The 14,040-nt window shown below is 40.2% G+C and overlaps 1 protein-coding gene across 8 annotated transcripts in view; it reads right to left on the bottom strand.

The window, feature by feature from the left end:
- Positions 1-14,040, bottom strand: part of pot1 (protection of telomeres 1 homolog) — a 41,270-nt gene that overhangs the window by 9,377 nt on the left and 17,853 nt on the right. For all 8 annotated transcript variants that reach the window (XR_009206548.1, XR_009206547.1, XM_058408615.1 and 5 more), the window contains 4 exons: positions 12,896-13,001; positions 9,374-9,504; positions 8,836-9,126; positions 7,779-7,934 (listed from right to left, as the gene is read on the bottom strand). Coding sequence is in view for 6 of the 8 variants with exons in the window: in XM_058408615.1 (XP_058264598.1) it covers positions 7,779-7,934; positions 8,836-9,126; positions 9,374-9,504; positions 12,896-13,001 (684 nt within the window). In the remaining 2 variants the exon portion in view is untranslated. The remainder of the gene's footprint in view (positions 1-7,778; positions 7,935-8,835; positions 9,127-9,373; positions 9,505-12,895; positions 13,002-14,040) is intronic.

Here is a 14,040-nt window from a genome sequence, read left to right as displayed (position 1 = left end):
TTAGGTTAGACTCGCCTCGAATCTAGGAGCTAACGTAAATTGGCTAGGGAAGTCAAACTCTAGCTCATTATTTACATGATAATTTACTCTGATTTATTAATTGTCAAATGAAAGTGATGTCAAACCTAATAGTTGCTTTAAAACATAAATCCTCTTTTAGCAGTTAACAGCCTTCAAACATTTCTACTCTACAAAAACTACTCGAAATGTTAAAAAGCGCCAAAATTCCGTGTGCTACAGTGGTTTGGGAAAATCTGGCTCGGACTGCTTTCCTTTCAATCTATGCTCCAGACATAGATTAATTTCATGCTATTACTCCAGGCAGTCCTTTTTCAGATGAAACACTGGAAACTGGCCTGGGACACATGATGCAAATGCAAACGGAAAATGGATACAAGAGCTTTGGGTAATTTTTTGATATTCAGAAAATCTTTGAGGCTTCGACTTCTAAATAGAACCCCCTGAAATGCAGAATTATTAATTCAGTAGCTGACTGCAGTCACTCATTGATGTGAAGAGTGAGACAGTTATTAGGATCGTTCATGCGTAATTGAAGCTGCTGTTTAGCTGGCTATTAGCAACTCTGTGTGACACGGCTTTGTGACTACGCTCTGCATCAAGGCCCTTACAGTCAGGACCTCTTGCTGTTACCATATCGATTTGGCCCTCTCTTCACTAGCGTTAAAACTCTCTCTGTCTCTCTCATTCGGCGTAATCCTAATGGCCCGCTTTATTCACTCTTGTATTCACTCCTGCCCAGTCTAAAGCTCCGGCAATTTCACACAAATACAACAGATGACAGGGGCAGAGCTAACAAAATATTCCTATTATTTAGTGAACAACCTATCTGAAAAGAAAAATTAAACAGCAGGCATTCATTAAAAGGCATTTCTTCTCACCACTGTACACAAATGTTTACTGGACCTCTCCGTCCCTGGACCTGAACCCGATTAAAAAAAAACCTATGGTCTTGTTTAAAGAGAATGTCCATATTAGAGCTCAATTAAAAACAACAGAATTAAAATATAAAACAAATAAGCCATAACGGCGCTATGGTTAAATATATAGTAACAATCACAAGCTCTTGTGGGGGTGTTCCCGGTCTGCAGTGGTCAGTATCTATCAAAAGTATCCTCCATGGAGGCCCCATACAGGAGTGCTACTGTGAAGGAAAGGAATTAAACACTATGGGGGTTGTGCGGTTATTGGAAAACAATCAAAGCCAAGATGGTGTGATAGAGTCTGACATGAAGCAGAATGTTCCAGTGTTTTATTCCTGCTACAGAACAATTATTTCTATTACATTTAATTGTCTCTTTTTCATTCATTCGAGAAAATAAAAATAAATAAACAGCAGCAAACAGCTTGTCATACCAAGAAGTTGGAAGGCACAGCATCCTTTGAAGACCCCCCAGTGACGGAAAACCTGCTGACACCCGAGACTTCCATAAACGCTAAATAAATGTCTCCGTAGAGAAATCTCCATTATAACAACGATTATGTCTTTGTTTATAATTATTGAACAACGAGTTTCTAATTAAAATCAATTTACGATAAAGTTTAGATTGCATGCATTACATGCGAGTCCTGCTGCTATTATAGGAATAAAACGGTATTAAAATGAGAGCATTAATATAAAATATAAAATATAAAATATAAAATATATGACTGGAATTACAGCGGACACTATTGTCAGAGCTGCTGTTAAAGAAAATCAGAGCACTGACTTTTGAGAATTAACAGTCTGGGTTCGAATATTAAAGCTTGCTAACATTAGTGCTTTAAAACTCCACATTTTAAATGTTACAGGATTTAAAATGAACATTTAAACCACTTTTCAAGCAAAAGCCCTACTGAACTATAAATGGATCTGCTTCCTTACAGTTTTGCCTGAGACGTCAAAATACTTTGAGACGTCCAATATTTCAAAATTTCTTTTCACCCAGATCGAGCCTTATAATGCTACACTCCTGATTTCCCAGACACTCTGTGCAATCCCATATGGCAATGGCACACTTACAGACAACAAGGTCAGACAGAAGATATAGTCTACACAGGCTCTTTGGAGATAACCTTAAAACCTTTGTTTTATATCCAATGCACAAAATCCTACTATCCCCTTAAAACAAAGCAAGATGAACAAACTAAAAGACATAAAGGCTGCCACAGCTATACAAGTCGAAAAAGAATAGGATCTAAAGTGTTATACTGAAAGCCAAGGCCAAAATCAGACTGTTCCAAGGCCCAAGAAACCACCAAAAGAAATAAAAAAAAAAAAAAAGCCAGACTATTTCTGAAATATTAATATAAAGAGAGTAAAAGTAGAAAAGCCGTCAGTAGTTTAGTCTTTATTCTTTTAAGCATTTATAGAAGACTTTCACTATAGAGACATTGTGTGCTATTATTTTGTACATGAAGTCAAACGCCTTCAAGACATCATTCGAAAGGGCTTCAAATTCCAAGTGTCCGACTAATTAGAAGTGAAGGAAACAACTATTTTATGGAAAGTGTAATACACCGATCAGGCATAACATTATGACCCGTCCTGCACTGTGTATTCTGACACCTTTCTATCAGAACCAGCGTTAACTTCTTCAGCAATTTGAGCAACAGTAGCTCGTCTGTTGGATCGGACCACACGGGCCAGCCTTCTCTCCCCACGTGCCAATGACCCTGTCTCCGGTTCACCACTGTTCCTTCCTTGGACCACTTTTGATAGATACTGACCACTGCAGACTGGGAACACCCCACAAGAGCTGCAGTTTTGGAGATGCTCTGATCCAGTGGTCTAACCATCACAATTTGGCCCTTTGTCAAACTCGCTCAAATCCTTACGCTTGTCCATTTTTCCTGCTTCTAACACATCAACTTTGAGGACAAAATCCCACCCACTAACAGGGGCCATGATGAGGAGATCATCAGTCTTATTCACTTCACCGGTCACTGCTCAGAATGTTATGCCTGATCAGTGTATGAAGATGTGATGATTTAGGGAAAGGGTAATACATGAAAATTTGTGATTAAAAGGTGCCTATATCAGTTTGAATATTGAACTTACTGGACTTACAGGTGCTTAGTGCTGCCCAGAAAGTCTACTTTTGGTCATTTAAGCCCGAAAGAAAAGGGAGAAATCATTCAGAGCCATTGTAAAAGCATTCAGCATTGCCAATAGAACCATTTGGAATGTGCTGAGAAAGAAAGAAGCCACAGGTGTACTGAGGAACAGACAGTGAACATGTTGGCCAAGGATAACAGCAGCAATGAAAAGCTGTGAAGAAAAAAACCTTGAAACAAGTCAGTGACATCACTAGCAACCTAAACAGGGCAGAAGTGAAGGCCTCCACTATTTGAAGAAGAAATATAGAGGCTATACCACAAGATGCAAACCACTCATCAGCGGTACAGATTGGAATTCAAAAAAGAAATACAGAGATGTGCCACAAAAGACATGGAAGCAAGATTATCCTGAACCAAAGGGTTGGACAGGTCAAAGTGTGAAGAAAAGAAAGGATCTGATCATGATCCAAAACATACAAGCTCATCAATCAAGTATGGCAGAGGTAGCAGGCCTCTATATGAAGCTAATGGAGGAAAACTTTTCCTGTCTTGCTCCTCCAAAACAACCAAAAGTTACTTCAATTTCATGTTCACCAAACCACTTGGTCACCAGTTTTACTGTGTGTATTGGTGCGTTATCCTCGTGATACACGACACCTCCTTTACGATGCAATGTTTCAACCAGCACATGGTCCTCCAGAATGATTTGGTAATCTTTGGCAATGATGCATCCATCTAGCACAAGTAGTGGGCTTAGGGAGTGCCATGATATTCGAGCCCATATCATCACTGATCCCCCACTGTGTTTCATTCTGAGCACACGACAGTCTGGGTGGTCAGCAAGAGGTCACTCTCCCGGATGTGGGAAAGTCAGTAATGGTGGACTCATCACGTTGTCCAAAGCCCAAGATTTCAGCTGCTGGCACCACTGAATCCGACATTTGGCATTGGCACGAGTGATCAAAGGTTTGGCTGTAGCAAGCTGACGATGACTGCTGACCATGTAAAACTCCCACAGAACAGTTTTGGTGGAACTAGGAGAGTCAAAGTGCAGTGAGTTGAGCAGATGTAGTTTTATGGTTTTGGGATACAATCCAGGTTAGTGTCTGGACATCCGTTTCAGACAGCTTCCTCTTGCAACAATAGTTACTACTGCTGGATGCGTTTCATCCTTTGTGGTGGTATGCTGACATTACCCTGCATTACCGTGGCTCTTGATACACCACAAAGACTTGTCCTGCTCACAGATGCGCCAGCAAGACGCATAACAGTCTGTGCTCTTTTGAACTCTGATATTTCCCATTATGTTGTGTGGACTGAAATATTTTATGTACAGCTGTGCTATTGCTTTGCTAACTCAACCTTCACACTCCACATGCTCTTACTTATGTAAGACTTATTATATTACCAAAAGTTTTGGGACACCCCTCCAAATCATTGAATGCAGGTGTTGTTTTTCAGGGGTTGGGCTTGGCCCCTTAGTTCTTAGAACTCTTAATGCTTCAGCTTCATAACAAGACATTTTGGACAATTTCATGCTTTGTGGGAACAGTTTGGGGATGACCCCTTCCTGTTCCAACATGACTGCACACCAGTGACCAAAGCAAGGTCCATAAAGACATGGATGAGTGAGTTTGGTGTGGAGGAACTTGACAGAGTCCTGACCTCAACCCCATAGAACACCTTTGAGATGAATTAGAGCGGAGACTGTGAGCCAGACCTTCTCATCCAACATCAGTGCCTGACCCCACAAATGAGCTTCTAAAGGAATGGTCAAAAATTCCCATAAACACACTCCTAAACCTTGTGGAAAGCCTTCCCAGTAGAGTTGAAGCTGTTATAGCTGCAAAGGGTGGGACAACTCCATAATACATTCATGTGCATGTAAAGGCAGATGTCCCAAAACTTTTGGCAACATAGAGTATGTGAATAAACTAAAAAATTAGTTAAAATTGCAAGCTGAAATTCTGATCTATCGTCTTATTCAACTTCTGATCTCAAACCCTATTGTCTTATGTCAGTGTGTATCAAAAACAAAAGAATTGGTCATGCCCTTCCAATACGTTTGGAGGAGACTGCATGCATGCATGGACGAACACACACCGGCTCTCACACACACACACACACACTTTTCCCGTCCCATTCATATTTAGGGGCACTGACTGTCACACAAAGGCATAAGACAATCTCTGAACAAGGTTTTGCTCAATTCTGAATTGAGATAAGTCTTTAGTAAAAAAAGTATAACCATTTCAAACAATTCAAAGCAACTGAAAAAGAAAATTCCTTAGAATTCAACTAAGGAAGCGGGACTGTCATACATCACTGATTACAGAAACGGAAAAAAAAGTACCACACATATCCTAAAGGTGACAACATTGAAAAAGCACAATCCATCTTCTCAAGGCAAAACCTGACAGCCCTCCACGTTCCAGAAAAGAGAAGCGGCTCAGGCTTTACAATAGGAGGATAAGACAAAAACTGCAGTTAAATAATTGCTTAAAAAAAGGAGCAAATAACTGGCCACTGCAATCAATGAGGCCTGGAGATTCAAGAAAAATCAATTCTCTCTCCTAAAATTCTTTAATGGAAAAACTCTGACTCCTGGAAATAACAAGTGTCACGTTGTCTTTTCTAGAAATGCATCAAATTTCATTCATCTATTTATCACGAGAACCAGCAGATTCCCTAGGCAAACTCATCAGTATCTGATATTGAGTTAATATTCATTACGTGTGAATGAACTGGAAACCCTGGGCATCTAAACTAGCAGATAAATACGAGTGGAAATATTTCACACGCCTATGCTTGAGAAAATGACAAGCCAAGATGTAAGATTGTTTGATATTGCATTGAGCAATACGATTTTTTTTTTTTTTTAACACATTTCCTGAATTCCCATCTACCAACTAGTTTTCCCTTACTGCACAACAGACTCCACTCTGGGAGATGAGGCAAACGCATGCTTATTTCACGAAGAGCACAGCAGCAGCTACACGAGCAGCACTGGTTATATACCTGCATCCCTTTTTTGTTTTTTTTGAACATCGGGAATATTAAAAAGTGATAACCTCTTGCTGGCACGTCCATCTCTAGGAAATCAGTATTAACCTGTGAAATTATTTCTTACCTGGCAGCACGGTGGCTTAGTGGTTAGCACTGTTGCCTCACTGCAAGAAGGTCCTGGGTTCGAATCCTGGGTTCGAACAGGCATGTTCTCCCTGTGCCTATGTGGGTTTACTCTGGGTACTCCGGTTTCCTCCCACAGTCCAAAAACATGTACATTAGGTAGATCGGTAATTCTAAATTGCCCATAGGAGTGAGTGAGTGTGTGTGGTTGTCTGTCTATATGTGTGGCCCTGTGAAGGACTGGTGACCTGTCCAGGGTGTACCCCTGCCTATCGCCCAATGTGCCCTTGGATAGGCTCTAGCAGACCCCCGTGACCCTAATTAGGAATAAAGCGGGTATAGAATAAATGGATGGATGATTTCTTACCCACAATTCAAGGATGCTTACGTGTTATTGTGTAGCTGCACTGAGTTGTTAAACAATGAGAAGAGATGTTTGTTTCTTTATGTTGTGGTACCTTACTGGTTAAGCTGCCACTTCTGGGCCCCTGAGCAAGGCCCTTAACCCTCAATTGCTCAAGTGGTATAAAATGAGATAAAAATAAAAGTCACTCTAGATAAGGGTGTCTGCTAAATGCCAGAAATGTAAACATCATGATCATCCTCATCTTAAAAATCCAAAAGAAAGACTTTTTGTTAGGTCTGAAAGCTATACATTTCTTGTAAACAGTCACCATCATTGATAAATTGATTATTGCCCTCAAACCTGCTTGGAGTTCTACAAAATGATGTGCTAGTTTGAAGTTGTGGACCTTGTGCCACAATTTATGTTGATACATCAGGTACGTCAAATTTTACAAACCTGCCAGAAAAAAAAGAAGCTCCCTGCATATATATAATTCCAAGCACATATGAATCCAGCCTAATGCCATTCTCTCCACACAGAGAACAAGGCCAATTACGCTCTCCTGGACTCCCAGTGACGGGTGACTCACAATGGGCTAAACATACAGCAAACCTGTCTCGGTTCTCGCTTGCCACAGGTTTAAAGACGCATTTTGCTGGAGATATTTCCACACACAGTTTTACAGATGAACAGGTAAAATTTCATCTAGCACATGCAACATGCACTCTACAGCTGTGATCATAATATTAATATTTAATACACAGAGAGTGAGTTATAGGATTAGTTAACCTAAAGCTAAGCCCTGGTAGCAAAACCATGCATAATATAGTTTTTCTATATAAAAGCTATTTTTCTTGCTGCTCTCAGTTTCACAGCTTACAGTTTACAGCAAGTGGATTAAATATTTATTATGATGAAGAGCTACGTTTAATGCGACCTCCGTAAAGGTTTTTTTTTTCTCCTCCTCACCTTCACCTTTATGTACAGCTGTGCTATTGCTATGCTAATTCAACCTTCACACTCCACATGCTCTTACTAGATTGCCAAAAGTTTTGGGACACCCCTCCAAAATCATTGAGTTCAGGTGTTGTTTTTCAGGGGTTGGGCTCGGCCCCTTAGTTCCAGTGAAAGGAACTCTTAATGCTTCAGCGTCATACCAAGACATTTTGGACAATTTCATGCTCCCAGCTTTGTGGATGACCCCTTCCTGTTCCAACATGACTGTGCACCACCTTCTTCTCCTCACCTTCAACTTACTGGCTCCCTCCACATGGTTGTCATAGACCAGAACGTTAGCGATCATGTTCTCTCGGTCTGGAGAGGGTCTGGTCTCTCCCTCTAAAGCATCTGGTGCCACGGCCAAGTTGAGCAAAGGGTGCGCACATTTTGTCCCATCCCAGACCTGAGCAACAAAAGTAAACCTACGATAAGTGCTAGATTATCAACACACATATCAAAAACTATTTTTTTTCAATCATTTAACAATTTGAAGGGCCATAGGAGGTGGCATCTTCAGACTTGCTTAGTGGCATCTGTAATAAATATAAATGTAAACTATGTGTGTCTGAACTTGACTTGTCAAACATACATTAACAGATTTTATTTCACATTCTCCATTTACTTTGAAAGAAAGAGAGGGTTGATTCCCAAACCAGCTTTCAAGCCTCATTAACACTAACCAAAACATTACTAATGAGAAAATAGGCAAAATGGGTGGGGCTTCCCAGGAGGGTCAATTCATATTAAAAGTAGGGTCAATTAATATTAATATTCAAAGCACCCGTCAATCATTCCAGACTCCTAAGCCTATCTAATTCACACTTTTACTTCATTCTCATGTTTGATGTGAACATTACCTGAAGCTCCTGGCCTTTTTTCTCCTCGCACTGATTCATGATTGGATGATTAGATAACTCCATGAATGTGCAGGTGTTCCTAATAAAGTGGACGATGAGTGTATACGCGATAATTCATGTGGTGCGTCACTGTTTGCAAGACGGACACCTTAATTTCATCTTGATGTTCGATTCAGACAAAAAATAATAATAAAATTGGTTGTACCCTCATCGTCCACTTTATTAGGAACACCTGCACATTCATGGAGTTATCTAATCATCCAATTACAAAAGGAACCACTTTTCTTTCAAATATCTACATACAGATTACACTAAAGTACATTTATCAACTCAGCAGAGCTACACCACCACAGAGAGTGCTGAGTGGACTTGGTCCATAAAACTTCAAGATAAACAAGGATTAGCTCATGTGTCATAAAGTATAAGAAATAGTCTCATGGAACACACCTTGAGCAGCATGCATCTGGTGTCCATGCTGGCTTTGGCTAGCAGCTGGCAGGTCAGATCAAAAAACATCTTGGGCTGCACTGAAGACAGAGGAACAGTGGCCTCAGTGGCCAGAAGCTGGCTCGCTGCCCAGTGACGCAGTGCCTCCACCGCACGTTTATCGGCTTCACCAAAGTGGAAAGTCCTACTCGATGTCCGGGGCTCGATAGGGCTGTCAATCATCCCATCAAACGTGACAGTAGACCAGCCTAAAGTGGTCAGTAGGGTCATGGATCCGTTGAACATTTGAGCCTGTGTGCAAAAATTCCAACACAACCTTAGCAACTCTGCATATTTAAATGACTCACATATTGCTTAAATAGACCTTAATCAACAGTAATCGTAGGGATTAGAGCCCATTACAGTGCTTAGCACTCATAAAGTAATTACAACCTAAGTGGATGTAATCAAAGAAGCACTTCCAACGGTTTAAATCTACAGTTAATGTGAATGAATAAGTCTATCAAAGCTGGCAAATACAGCCCTCTGACCTTCTCACCTTCACTCGGTGCAGACGAATGATGTCCCCGATTCGGAATATTTTAGGATGGTCATCGAGCCTTTCACTGAAAATGGTGCAGCTCACTTTAGCATCGGACTGGTCTGTGATCTTCAGTGTGGAGCAGTAATCTATAGAAAATCAATGCGTCCATGGTGATCAGGGTGGCGTTGGTGAACTGAACTGTCAATACTACCTTACAAATCGGCTTCGGTAGTTAATTAAATGGAGAAAACCAGCACTTGTGACGACGTATTGAACCATATTGAACAAGCATTTACCTTTGAGCAGTTATCAGTAAAACAGTAAAGCACCAATTACACACACACACACACACACACACACACACCAAAACAAGCCAGAAAACTAAATCCACTGACAGGTGAATACGAAGCAACTCTGACAACAGCCACATTGCAGAAATTGTTCAGGAACAGTTTTGAGGAACATGACAAGTTCATGGTGTTGACTCTGGGCTTCCACATTCCCCAGATCGCAATTTGTTCAAGCACCTGTGGCATGTGATGGACAAACAAGTCCATTCCATGGAGGCCTCACGTCACAACTTGGAGGACTTAAAGGATCTGCTGCTAAGGTCTTGGTGCCAGCCAATATCAGCACACCTTCAGAGGTCTTGTGGAGGACATGCCGTGACAGACTGGAGCTGTTGTGGCAGGTTGTTTTATTCTTATGACTGAACGGTGTATATAAAATCTACCTCCCATTATTCATTCCTTAACTACTCCATTAAATATTTAGTGATAGTACTATTTACAGTCGACTATATATACACACTTATTTTTTCGTCTTTTTATTTATGTTTTATCTGTTAGCTCTACCTTCAGATAAAGTTAAATGTTCAGCATACAAAGAAAATGATTACAATAACTAATGAGTGCAAGTAAAGGAAGCCTGGAATACGAAGATCTGATAATCAACAGTCTTATCACCCTCAGTAGTGTTTGTAACATCATATGCAGGTTAAATTAATATCAATAAATATTTCAAGGAATGATTGAGTACCTAAGCATCAGTCTCATTACGGCACAAACGCTGCCAGATGGAGTCTCTGCAATTCATAAGGTTAATTCATTATTCAACTGCAAACTGTTATTTGCTTTGTACGCAATGAAACCTGTTGAAACGGCGACAAAACACTCACATTTAGTTTCCACTCTGGGCTCCTCGAATGAGGGAACGCGATTAGATAGAGGAGAAAGAAGCGGAATGTTTCGTAAATAAACGCAGATATTTGTAACGTTTAATAATAAGGAGCCTTACATCAGGTTTATTGTTTCAAACGCTGATTGTTATTTCTGCTATGACCTTTTTCTTACAGCATTGATTTCGAATGAAGTGTTCGCCTCTTTGGGCACAATACATGTGCACAATGTCCAATCCTCTGTGCTGATTAAATTGGACAAGAGCCTGGACTTTCTCTGCTCATCTCAATGATCCATCGACAGGAGCCTTTGACTGAAATGAGGATTGATTTTCAGGACTTTACAAGATACCGGCACAACACATCCTTTTGAAGGATCAATTATCTGAATGCGTTGAGGCACACATAATTGCAGCTTGAAGCCAGAAATGTCTGCAGTGGGAAAGTGAGAAAGTATACGCGTTTCTTTCCATGATCAAGTGGAAGAGCTCTAATTTGTTAATGCTACTGTATCAAATCGCTTGCTGTAACCTACACCACGTCCCACGGATTAGAAGGATTTTTATGCTCGTGTCTCAGAATGAAGGATATATATATATATATATATATATATATATATATATATATATATATATATATATATATATATATATATATATATATATAAGGACGGGAAGGACAGACGGGCAAAAAGGAAATAGAAAAAGGTCAGGATGAAACCAGGAACTGGGAAGTTTATCAAAAGGACTGTGCATTCACGAAGGAGGTTCAAAGTAGTGAACATACTTTGATCATGTAATGCCTATGATTTGTATGAAAGCTGAGGATGACTGATCCATGATAAACATGAAGCACTTCGACCAGCTCCCATTCTCACTTCCACATATAATGTGAAGAGTGTCCAACATCCAGAACCTTCAGAGGCATCACTCTATCACGATAAGTACTTAAGTCAGCTTACAACCCCAGTGTAGTATTATTATTATTATCATCTTATAACAGTGTGGTGCAAAGTGTGTTATTTCAATTAGATCACAACGATCATCTTGACTAATTAACGAACAACAAAGTAGTTAGAAGAACATCAGTGAGAAAATTAGGACCTGTTATCATTTATATTACAACAATAAACAGTCATTCCCTCACCAAGGAACTTGTCATTTTACTGGGAAACTGTAAAACATACATTCCTCGATCTCGCAATGCTGGAAAACGTCACGAAGCATAAACACCGGAGACTCCTGCCATATGTTACCGTTACATTTATCTTTTTAATTAGAGATTAATATTAAGAGTAAGATCATGTGCAGGGTCTGCCATACAAGTCCTCGTGTATGATCTGGTATTCGAATGAATAATACAAACCTATCAATCCCTAACCTTACTGTTATACAACATTAATCAACACCTTCTGGCCAATCAGCTGAATGCACTGTGTTAAAAACACATTTAATAATTACTGATGTTTAGATGCTTATAAAAAGGACAATGAAGGATTGACATTGGTGATAGAAGATGGAAACATTATTTAAAAATGCCGTAGGCCTGCAATCAATTACAGTATATTTTAGTGTGTGTGTGTGTGTGTGTGAGATGCCTGAGCGGCTACACCACTCAGACGCACATTGATTATGGACACTGATTTGAAGCACATTAAAGTGGCATTTTCTGAAAATATCTATCAGCCTAAATTTAGTGCACTTTACAATCTAGATAAAAGGATGCATTACACCACAGCGATGCTAAAACCTCAAATCTGATGTGTCAGATACTGTTCTTTAACGGCACGGACTCATCTACTGTATGATGATGGTTGTTAGCAGGAAAAAATTCACAAGGCTGAAAAACATGTTGAAGACCAGAGTTTAGTTATCGGGGGCGGTGGTAGTTCAAGTGGTTAGGGCTCTGGGTCGCTGACTGGAAGCTCGGGGTTCAAGCCCTAACGCTGCCAAGCTGCAACTGTTGGGCCAGGAGCTCTGCATCATAGCTGACCCTGCACTCTGACCCCAAACCGCAAGGATGGGACATGCAAAGAAATGCAGTAATGTATATGAGACAAATAAGGGCAACTTAACTTAAACTCAGGGGCAAGCTGTTATTTAATATGTGTAAATGTATGCATTAATCAACAAATCAAATTTTAAAACAAACACTAATACATATTTTACCTTATCTACATTTATACACATATATTATATACATAAATTACTTTTGATATCATTAGTCACTGTTTATTAATGCTGAGGTTCACCCGCCTATAGAGCTTTCAGTCACACTGCTGAGATCTTTCCCTGAGTCTCAGCCTGAGCTTAAGGGCACAAATAACAATATAACATTATTACTGTGTTTTGGGGACTCACCTGTGCCTTTGGTGGGAAAAGGCTGTTTGAAGAAGGTCACCACACCATAAACGTTCACTATTCTGCTGGGTTTCAGTTCACTTAAAGGGACATACGTGTACCTAGACTGAATGTAGAGGGAAAACAGAGTGATGTAGGGGAATAGCGACGCATATGAATAATAAACACAAGCACAGGAGCGCACTGTCAGCTTCTCCCGACTGCAATCTGGTGGCACTAAGGCGTGAAAAAAACTTTTTTAGTCAAACAGTAGTTGTGAAAAGTTTGAACACACCTACACAATGAAGGTTTTTTTTTTTTACTTTTGACTTTTTTTCCTATGTTAAAATGATCTGGAATACATCGAAACTATGAAAAGAATTATACAGTGACCAAAGTCGAAGTCTTAATAACAGCTTGGCCCACTGCTGGCACTCTGTCACACGCTTTATGAGGGGACCAGCTGGGATTAGTTTCCCAACAGGCTTGCTGATGTGCCCACATATGCTCAGTACTCGCTGGCTGCTCTTCTTAAGCTTGAAACAAATTAACTATTTACTGAAGGCATTTATCTGGACACAAAATGGAAAGGTGCCATATAAATAAAGATGACGATGACTATTATTATTATTATTATTATTATTATTATTATTATACACTATATTGCCAAAAGTTTTGGGACACCCCTCAAGATCATTGAATTTAGGTGTTCCAATCTCTTCCATGGCCACAGGTGTATAAAATCCAGCACCTAGGCATGCAGACTGCTTCTACAAACATTTGTGAAAGAATGGCTCGCTCTCAGGAGCTCAGTGAATTCAAGCGTGGTACCGTGATAGGTTTCCACCTGTGCAATAAGTCCATTCATGACGTTTCCTCATTACTAAATATTCCACGGTCAACTGTTAGTGGTATTATAACAAAGTGGAAGCAATTGGGAACAACAGAACTCAGCTACGAAGTAGTAGGCCAGGTAACATCACAGAGCGGGGTCAGAGCATGCTGAGGAGCACAGTGTGCAGAAGTCACCAACTTTCTGCAGAGTCAATCGCTACAGACCTCCAAACTTCATGTGGCCTACAGATTAACTCAAGAACAGTGTGTAGAGAGCTTCATGGAATGGGTTTTCATGGCTGAGCATCTGCATCCAAGCCTTACATCAAGTG

Source organism: Hemibagrus wyckioides, linkage group LG14 (genome assembly GCF_019097595.1).
Source record: "Hemibagrus wyckioides isolate EC202008001 linkage group LG14, SWU_Hwy_1.0, whole genome shotgun sequence".
NCBI classification, from domain to species: Eukaryota; Metazoa; Chordata; class Actinopteri; order Siluriformes; family Bagridae; genus Hemibagrus; species Hemibagrus wyckioides.
The sequence above is the reverse complement of the archived record's forward strand: the minus strand, read 5'-3'. Positions and strand labels throughout refer to the sequence as shown.